The 10,371-nt window shown below is 41.8% G+C and overlaps 1 protein-coding gene across 2 annotated transcripts in view; it reads left to right on the top strand.

Annotated features, from left to right (window-relative positions):
* The first annotated feature begins 1,223 nt into the window (after positions 1-1,223).
* Positions 1,224-10,371, top strand: part of TPP2 (tripeptidyl peptidase 2) — a 49,276-nt gene continuing 40,128 nt past the window's right edge. For both annotated transcript variants that reach the window (XM_058045190.1, XM_058045188.1), the window contains exons 1-4: positions 1,224-1,430; positions 7,334-7,462; positions 9,188-9,283; positions 9,659-9,763. In XM_058045190.1, coding sequence (XP_057901173.1) covers positions 1,269-1,430; positions 7,334-7,462; positions 9,188-9,283; positions 9,659-9,763 — 492 coding nt within the window. In that variant the 5' untranslated portion in view covers positions 1,224-1,268. The remainder of the gene's footprint in view (positions 1,431-7,333; positions 7,463-9,187; positions 9,284-9,658; positions 9,764-10,371) is intronic.

Raw genomic sequence — 10,371 nt, 5'->3', positions numbered from 1 at the left:
TTTCCAAAAGACATTCTCTGTGTTTCTGGTACTCCATAGTTCAGGTTCTTTTGCAAACTTGTATGTGAGCATGAAAGCTAGAAAAATACCTTTGAAACCTCTCATCTCTGTTCAAAGTTGAGATTTTCCCTTAACAACTTCAGCGAAACTTTTAATGTAGCCTTTAGGTAGTCTTTTTGGTTTGATGGGTTTTTCCCCTTTATGTAGTCTTTCGGGTTTGTTTGTTGTTGTTGTTGTTGTTGTTGTTTTTGTTGGAGCTGTTTTGTTGGGGTTTTTGTGGGTTTCCTTGATTTGTTTGTTTGTTTGTTTATCTGTTTTTATGTGGTTGGGGGTTAGTTTGGGGTTTTATGGTTGGTTGGTTTTTGGTTTTGTGGTTTTTTTCTGCTCTTTGCTAAACAGTTGCACTGGTACTGCCACCGTGGAACCTACTTATGCTGAACAATGAATCAGCAGAAAAAGAAGAAGAAAAAAACATGACTAAGTAAATGTTTGCACATCAGTTATTTGAGTAAAGGAGGCTCAGAGGAGACCTCACTGCTCTCTACAACCACCTGACAGGAGGGTGCAGCCGGGTGGGGGTCGGCCTCTTCCCCCAGGCAGCAAGTGACGGCCTGAGAGGAAATGGCCTCAAGACGTGTGCCAGAGGTTCAGTTTGGACACCAGGGAGAAATTCGTCATAGAAAGCGAGATTAGATATTGGAATGGGCTGCCCGGAGAGATGGTGGAGTCACCGTCCCTGGAGGTGTTAAGGACAGGCTGGACTTGGCACTCAGTACTGTGGTGTGGTTGACACTCGGTTGACACTCAGTTGACACGGCGATCGGTCATAGCTTGAACTTAATGATCTCAGCTGTCTTTTCCAATCTAAGTGATTCCGTGATTCCGTTTGCGATTAGGAGGACGCCGGAGACCCTCGCACAGCCGCGGGCAGGGTCCGAGGCCGCAGCCTGCGGCCGGCCGGCAGCCCCGGGGCGGGGCGGGGCGGGGCGGGCCCGGCGACCGAAGGTGCCCTCGGCTCCCGCCGCCGCCGTACGTGGCCGCCACAGCCCCGGCGCGTGGAACGCGTTCCTCCCGTGATTGGCTGCCTGCACAGCAGGCCCCGCCCGCCTCGGCGCCCTATTGGTCAGTTTAGCTCCGGTGCCGCTCGCGCCGCGGGCCGCCAGGGGGTGCGCGTTCCCGCGGGCCGGTGGGGCGGCACCGCGCATGCGCCGCCCTCCCGTGGCCTCTCGCAGCCTGTCCCCGCCGGCCCCGCGCCCCGGTCTCGCGCCATGGCGGCCGCCGCCGAGGAGCCGTTCCCGTTCCACGGGCTCCTGCCCAAGAAGGAGACCGGCGCCGCCGCCTTCCTCGCCCGCTTCCCCGACTTCGACGGGCGGGGGGTGCTGCTAGCCGTGCTGGACACCGGCGTGGACCCCGGGGCGCCTGGCATGCAGGTAGAGCGGGGCGGCGGCGGCCCTGAGTCACGGCCGCGGCTCTCAAGGAGCTCCCGGGTCCTACCGGAGCGACCCCGGCAGGACGGGGACGAGTACGGGGCCGGCCATGGCACTCGGGCGGCCCGAGGCAGCGGCGGCGAGAGCGGGGGAGGCCCCGGAGGGCTGTCCCGGGGACTGTCCCTGTCCGGGGGACTGTCCCTGTCCGGGGGACTGTCCCTATCCCTGTCCCGGGGACTCGTGCCTTGTGTTCGCTCTCGGTTCCCGCCCCGCACGCGTGAGCGGGGCTCGGGCGCGGGAGGACGGGGAGATGCCGTGGCCGGGGATCCGCACCGGTCCCCCCCGGGGCTGCTGCCGTGCGGATCCTGCTCCTTGCCCAGCCGTCCGCAGCCGTGTCACGGCACTTGGATCTCCGGGGCTGCCTTCTCTCGCAGGGCTCATTATAAAAGAACGCTTTGTGTTTTGGTTAAACCTGCGTTACTTCGGCAGTAGGTAGCTCCAGGCTACGCACAGCCGCCTAGGTGTTTTACATGAAAAGTGTATTTATGGCACAATTTGCATACCCGTCTTTCTCTTTATATTTCTCGTGCGTTTTATTGCAATAACAGTCTGTATCAAATTTGATTCTGCCAGCTTTTTTTTTGATCTGCCAACTTTATGTCTCCGTGTCGGTTTTGTAAATTTCTGTGTGTGATGTCAGTTTGGGCATTTCTCAGCACTTATTTCTTGTAACCTTTGTCTCTTAACATTTCTTTATCTTGTAAGTTTGCAAGTGGCCCTTTGTGTCACTGCTGCTTTAGATTTTTTGTTAACAATGTTATGTCTGAGTGATGGCATAAGAGTCCGTGGAAGAATGATTCGGAGTTGTATGCAACTCACTTGGACGCTGAATCCTTTGTTATGTTTTGTTTTGACTAAGCAGGGCTTGTGTTGGTTTCCATCCTTTCTTTGGTGTGGAATTAACTTCTAAGTGACCTCATTCAGGGACCTGACCCTGGCAGATCATTAGTTCCGTGTTCTGAAATGACTCCTTATGGGATGCAGTTCAACTAGAGCATGAGTTAAGAGGACAGGTTGGATGGAGGGAAGGAGTGGCCAGGTGTCACTTCTGTTGATTTAAGCTGAAATGAAGCTGATGCTTTTGGTAAGAAGTTGCGGGTGAGTGGAAGAGTAATTGGAAATCTTAATGAAAGCTAGCCAAAAGGAAATCATGCTAATACCATGGGCAGAGCAGAAAGTAATGGAAGACAATTAAGAAGGTGTGAATATAAATTGGATGATGTTCATGGTTCTGAAGTTTCACATATAAAAGCAAAAACCTCTAAGTTTTTAGAGGTTATGAGTGAGTAGTGGTCAACAACAACCACAAAACCCTGGTATGAATTTAGTGGCAGTAGTGAGAAACTTTGTTCTGATATAGGTAACCCAAGGCTCATAAGGGGTATTTATGAAGCATCATGATCTCTGTGTTGACCATATCAGTTTTCTCCGACTTTCTTTCTTTACACACAGGATAAAATTTTGGGTAATGCAGTAAAAGATTTGTAGAAGAAGTAAAAGATTTGAAGAGCAGGATGTGTAATTCACGTTGCAGTGGGTGAGGGTAAGTTGGCAGGGTTGTCAGAAAAACATGTAAAGAAGTTGTGTGATCTTTTCACACTGCCCGCTTAATAGACCTGGCTTAAGGAGCTTGCTAAAGTACAGCTAGGGGATACTTACTGCACAGGGAGTTATAAAGGAGGCATAGGCAGCACCCAGTCCAGAATAGCTTTGTAGGTGTTTCTTCAGCAAAAGAATGTTCTCACTCTCTGGAGCATTTGCCAGTTTACATTTTGGCTCAGTGCAATGAATCAGTGTCCTGGGCATAGGCAGTGACACAGCATAGCTGTACTGCAAGAAGTAGTTTCTAACCTTGGGACAATTTTTGAAATTTTTTTTTACACCCATCTTTCCTGCTGCTGCTTTTTCTTACTGTCATTCTTGTCAGTTCCTGGCCTGGCATAGAGTTAGATCTATAAGATGTTGAATCAGTTGCTAACCTGTAGCAAGGTTAATTGATATTACAACTTAGAGTACTGGTTAATGACAATGATTATTACAAGCTAAAATGAGCTACTGTGATTTGGATATAGTGGAGTTCTTAATCAAAACAAACCAGTTAATTTCTTAGCTGCTGCATAGTGTTTCATTCCTGGGTAGGGTTCTTTGCTTGTTGATTCTGTGACTTGGTTTGTAAACATTGATAGCACTGTTTGTTTTCTTTCTGAGGGACAGAAAGATCTGGGGACAGAGTTTAACAGGGAAATATCATTATGTTTCTGTTCTTCCCTGGACGCTTGCTGCTATAGAGAGAATAGTTAACAAAACCTTCTTAGATCTGTTGTCTGTTGATTGGCTTTCTTTGATACATAAAATGTTATTCTAGCTTGTACTTACTTTCCTTTTCTTTATGAATCTTTGGAACCAGTGCCTTCTAGGGAATTTCTTTCACCTCTTCTTCCCTTGCTTTTCCACCAGTTGACACCAACTGTAAGGTTTAGTTTGTCTGCTTCTTTCATGTGAGTTTTGCCCTCTTTCAGTTCTCTTGGTAGAATGTATTTCCTGCTGTCTGCCAAGTCATTGTTTGTAATTCTCATTAAGGCAGAGTGACTGATGAAATTTTAGATGCATTTAATGGAGTGTTGTGGTTGTATAGGTATAGTCTTTGCTCAGCCCCACCCTGTCCTTTCCCTGTTCCTATTGCGGCTTCTTTTGTTTCATGATAGATAAGTCAGTTCATTTTGCTTCTTGCAAATTTATTTATTTTGTAACGTGGCATTTGGAATTATTATTTACTAACATTAACTTGTGCTTTTATGTGACAGCTTTTTAGCCGTAGCAGCTAGTTTTGTTTTACTTGCTTTTCAGCACTGAGTTAAAAAAATTGCTTGGAAATTATTTTGTTTGTGATTATGATGATCAGCTGTCCCATGACCAAAGTGCTGAAGAACTTGTTCATCTCTTGTGTCTGCAGTAGCTGACAGTTGGAGTCAATGATTGTATGGGCTGGCAAAAACATGCTAAAATGCATCTGGCTTTCCTTTTTCTTGTGTTGTGATTGTCAAAGATACTGGTGCTTTTCTACTTTTATTATAACCTGTATGAGTTGCCAGGATTATGCACACAGATTAATTTTAGTGTTCTCAGTTTACTAATTTATCTGCTTTACAAAGTCAGAACTAACATGTACACAGGATTTTAAAACTTCAAGCAGAAATGTATAAACAGCAAAGTAGTTTTCAGTTTTAAACTACTGATTTGTTTTTTAAATGCCTATAGGCAAGCCATAATAATTAAGACAGGATTGGGGAATTTTTTTCTAAACACAGTATAAAATATTTTTAACTATATAAAAATAATTTTTTTAAAGTTCTAATGCAAAAGGTACTAGAATGTACCTTCTGTCTGTGATTAATTCATTGTTTCAGGACTCTTCTGTTCACATGAGGGAATTGATCAAGGTCACTTATTATTTTTATTATAATTTTAAACTCGGAATGGCAAGATTTGCAAAGGCAAACTGAGCTGAACTCTTGAGTTTCGCTCTGGCGTTGCTCGTGTGGGCAGCGTGCCGAAGGGCCGCTCGTGGGAGCCGGAGCCGCCGTATCGGTTACTCGCACTGAGTTACCCCGAACCTGTCTGGATTGCGGCTCTTAGGAATTGAGCCTTACACCCGCTGAAACTCTCAGTTTCTTGTGTCTGACTGAAGGACTCTGATTTCTTGGTTCTGACAGTACAAACTCAAGTGCATGTATGGGCCTGCTGGGTTTCAGCTAGGAGGCAGAGAGCCATAGAGTGTAGGAGGTGCACCTCGTTTTTTGGGCTAGGAAACAACTCCTAAAACTATTCAAGCTTGCTGCAGCATAAATCTGTGTTCTGGCCACCTGTTGCTGTATAACTTGCCTCCTTCAAGCAAGTCACCTTGGATTACATTTTCATTCTTGTTTTCTTGTACTTTGATCACTGAATAGTTGACTTTGAGTAGAGGCAGACTGAAAAAGTGTCAAGTGCTGCTAATGTCAGGATTGGTTTGCAGTTGTTTTAGTATTGGAGCGACTCTTGACTTTTGTGTGAATTGTGGACATTGAAGACATTAATTACAAATGCTAGAAAAGTGTATGGTTTAGTGCCTACACACTGTTCCCCAAGTAAATTTTCACTACTATGTAACTATGGATTGGTCGATGTTTTACCAGGTTAAGATGCTCTTAAGATTTTCTCCAGTGAACTTGAATTTCTGTGAACAGAGTGGAGTGTTGGTTTCTGTCATGAAAGTTCTTCCCTAGCAAGCTTATTCAAAAGCAGTATTTGTTACCTTCTGGCAAATGAAATTGATGCTGTTTTTATGGTTGCTATGGGTTTGCAATATTTGGGGTTGATTATTTTTATTTTTTTAAGCTGTTTAAGCCTATTTTCATTGGAGGTGTTGCTTGTTACTTGTTTGGGTTGGTTTTTTGTTGTTGAGTTCCTAGGAGATTGTTTTTTGGATTGTATGGGCTTTGGTTGGGTTTTTGTTTGTTACTTTTTTTTTTTTAAGCCGTGAATTTGAGACTATGTAAGTATGTATCCTTGTTTGCCAAGATGTGATAAGAACCTGACTCTTGTCCTTTTGGCAGCAGCAGAGTGACTTTTATGAAACAGTTTGAATGTGTTGGTAGCTTCCAGTAGCGGTATTCACAATTTAGAGCATTATTGCGACAAAATAACCTTCCATATATTATATCTAACATCAAAATTACTGATAGAGAATAAAGGCAAAAATACCATATATTTAAATGGTAGAAAACAACAAATGTTGCTGCTTTTCTGAATATGAAGCTCTTTTCACTTTCAGTGTAGTTAATGTATAGAAAATACTAGGAAGATGATTGATATCTTCTTTTTGTAATCAGTCTTTGATACAGAAATGTAAAAATATGTATGTATGATCAATTCATAGAATCATAGAATGGTTTGGGTTGGAAGAGACCTTGAAAGGCTGTCTATTCCAACCTCCCTTCAAGGAGCAGGGACATCTTCAACTACGTCGGATTGCTCAGAACCCCATCCAACCTGACCTTGAATGTTTCCAGGTGGATGGGGCATCCACCTGGCAACCTGTTCCAGTGTTTCACTGTTCTTACAGTGAAAAATTTCTTCCTTAAAACTGGTCTGACAGTCTCCTTTAGTTTAAAGCCATTCTTCCTTGTCCTATCACTGCCTGTGCCATGTAAAAAATTGCTTCCATGTTTCTTATAGGTCCTTTTTAGGTGCTGGGAGGCTGCTATAACATCTTTCCAGACTCCTTGTAGAAGTATTAGGTGTATATAGCTGTAGCTGCTAACAGTACAAATGAATTAAAACACAAAGCAGAATCTTTGAAAGAGGACAAACAAGGTAATAGTAACTTATGTCCCTTTTTAGGTTCCTTTAAGCTGAGTTAAGAGATTCTAGTTTGTGAGAGCTTGTACTTCAGAACCTGTCATTTTCTTACTTGTGCATTCATTACTATAAAATTTGTCCAGAATGAGGGGTCACAAGCAACGCAGCAAATGATATGACAACAAATAGTAGTTCTTGCAAATAGCTTTTTTGCAAATTTAGGCTTGGTTTTAAATTGAGGCTGCCTGTGCTTTGTTGATAGTGTTTTCACTTTTTTCTCTTCTAAATCCTTATTAGAATTAGGAGTGGATTTGTATGAACCAGAAAGAGGGACATGTTGTTCTTAGTTATTTGAAAATTTATTTTGAGTTCAAGTTGCTTTTATGTCCTTCAATTAAAGATTGGGTGTCTGAAAAAGCTAGTTGATATTTTTAACAACAAAATTTTCCTGATTTGTGTGCTAAAGTACTAATCATTTCCCACTTTTTCTGTGCTCATATTTTCAGATTACAACTGATGGGAAACCGAAGATAATTGATATCATTGACACTACGGGCAGTGGTGATGTAACTACATGTACCATTGCAGAACCTAAAGATGGAGAAATTACTGGTCTTTCTGGAAGAACTTTAAAGGTGAGTATTTGGTGGTACAGAGACACCACTGGACATCATCTTCTTTGGTTAACAGCAAATTTAGCACCTGTTTTGGTTTTTGCAAAACTTATTTCCTTTTAACCAGATGTTGTGGTTTAAATCTGGCTGGCAGCTAAGCACCATAGAACTGCTCACTCAGCCTTCCCCAGGCAGTATGGGGAGAAGAGAATCAGAAGGGTGAAATTGAAAAAAACTTACATGTTGAGATAAAGACAGTTGAATAGATAAAACAAAAGTCTTGCACGCAAGCAAAGGAAAACAAGGGGTCCATTCACCACTTCCCATGGGCAGGCAGGTGTTCAGCCATCTCCAGGAGAGCTGGACTCCACACAAATGGTGACTTGAATATAAATGCCATCACTCTTAATGACTCCCCTTCTTTCTTCTTTCCCTGGCTTTATATGCTGATCGTGATGCTGTATGGTATGAAGTATCCCTGTGGTCAGGTTGGGATCGGTTGTCCCAGCTGTGTCCCCTCCCAAATCCTTGTGCATCTCCAGCCTGCTCACTGTTTGGGATGGGTGAGAGAAAAAGCCTTGACTCTGTGCAAGCAGTGTCCAGCAGCAGCTAAAACATCCCTGAGTTATTAAGAGTGTTCAGCACAAATCCAAAACAGCCCTATATCAGCGACTGTAAAGAAAATCAACCCTAGCCCAACTGAAACCAGCTAGCCAGATCTTACCCAAACCTAATGCTGCATTTGCTCATCTTCATGTAGATTGCTTAGTGTGTTTTACACTTTTTATATGTCTTTATCTCTAATTTATTCCTTAGCTGAATATGGGGGTGTACAGGGCTTTTTTGGGGGCCTGATAATAATTTAATTATTTGTTCAAACCAGTATCTGATACAGCTTTGGAAATTGGCTGAAGAAAATGTGCTAATGTGTTTTTAAAATATCAGACACAGTAGTGTTTTTAAAAGTGCTAGTATTTTCCACATTTGCATGAGCTACAAGAGGAATTGTGTTAAGCTCATAGTGAATTGATTTAGAGACTGAAAAATCTGTGAGGACCTAGTTGTAGACTCACTGAATTCTCACTATGCATAGCAGAAATGCTGTAGGGTTTCCAGAAAGGACAGTCTAGTAGAGATCTTGAGTACACAGAACTGATGTTGCTAACATGTTCTTGATTTCCTGATGGGATTGATGATGTGATATGGGGGCATCGCATCTTTGGATCTCTCCATACTGTCAGCTTTTTCCTAATTTTGCAGAGAAGATGGTTGTTAGGCTAAATCTGTTGCTCTTTGACTTTTTGTTACTAGGATGAGCAGATCCTGATATACAGAGTCCAAATTGCATGAAGTTGTGAAATGAGATATTCAGATGTTTGTCATGGCTTCCAACCATACTTGCTTATGTTAGGTTTCACTTACAGTACTGTTATTTCCCCACACCCAGCAAATTCAGTAAAGCTGGGGCTTTGTGTTTTAAAAATAGACTATCAGAGCAACTAATGCTTAAAGATGTTCAATGGCAGTGTCACATGAACTGATACTGATTTTTTGGGAGCTGGATTGAAAATGCCATGTCATGTTGTTGGAACAGTGCAGTAGTTACTGTTATGGAGACAGAGAATTAAATTGGCAGTATGTACAGGTTTGTTCTGCTCATCTGTCTTCCACAGTGTTGGGGTTTTTTGTTTGAGGACTTCTTTTAATGCCATTAGTTAACCTATTTCTAAATGTACTTTTCTGTAGATTCCAGCAAACTGGGTAAATCCTTCAGGCAAATATCACATTGGCATAAAAAATGGTTATGATATCTATCCTAAAGCTCTTAAGGAGAGGATTCAGGTAAGGATGAATTATCTTTTCTTTCTGGTATATAGTCATATTTTACAGTTCCATTTCTTAATTTTGTTAGAACACTACAGCATGTCGTTTGCTAACATACTTGGATTGCTAACCAGCTCTTAAATGGTATTCTCTCTGATTTTTATTGATTCCATTTCTTCTGTGATCCTTCTCACAATAGTCCATTGAGGCTAGAAGTACAGAAATTACTGACAGCCCTTTTTTTAAGTTGTATGGCAATTTATGCTTATTTATACTATTGTATACTATTTTTAGCCATTGTCTCAAATCAGAATTTTCAAGTTATCTTTATAGACTTCATACTTTGACATATATTTCTTAGCATGTTGAGGAACCTCTGATTTTATTTTGCAGAAAGAGCGCAAGGAAAAGCTCTGGGATCCTGTTCACAGGCTGGCTCTAGCAGAGGCCTGTAGGAAACAAGAAGAATTTGATGCTGCTCATAGCTCTCCCTCACAGGTTTGCATTTTTGAAGACTAATTTTATGAACTTTTTCTTTGCAACAATTTGTTACCGGTTGACAGGATTAAAATGTTTCATTAGATGAGTGAAAGAAAGATACTTGTGAGTATTTTGGCAGATAATTTGCCAGTGTATCTTCTGATTAATTTTATAAGTCTTTCTATGCATGGTTGTTCAGTTTGCTTAGTGTTGTTTACTTTTGAGAGTTGGTGTCAAATATGAAAATAGGATTACTTCAAGAAATTTGTTGGATATTTTCAGTAAGTTTTGTTTTTAATTTAATATGCAATGTTTTGAGGCCACCATGCTTGCTGTGTTCAAAGCTGGAATTTTCTAAACATATTCTTTCTTGTGTAAACTGTGTACTATTTTAATGAAGTACCAGAAATGCCTCAGATACTACTTTATCATTTAATAGTCTTTAAGAAAATAATGGCTTTAAATGTTATATTTACAGAAATTAGAAGTAGTTGTACATAATAGGCCAAAAAATAAATAGTGCACTGTTGAAAGCCATTGAACTTCTAGATTTTTATGACTCCTAGGATAGTCTAAAATTCCTGAGAAAGTAATGGAAAAAATGTATAGCACTAGAAAAGAATGTA

This window comes from Melospiza georgiana, chromosome 2 (assembly GCF_028018845.1).
Source record: "Melospiza georgiana isolate bMelGeo1 chromosome 2, bMelGeo1.pri, whole genome shotgun sequence".
Lineage (NCBI taxonomy): Eukaryota > Metazoa > Chordata > Aves > Passeriformes > Passerellidae > Melospiza > Melospiza georgiana.
This window is presented reverse-complemented; position numbering and strand designations above follow the sequence as displayed.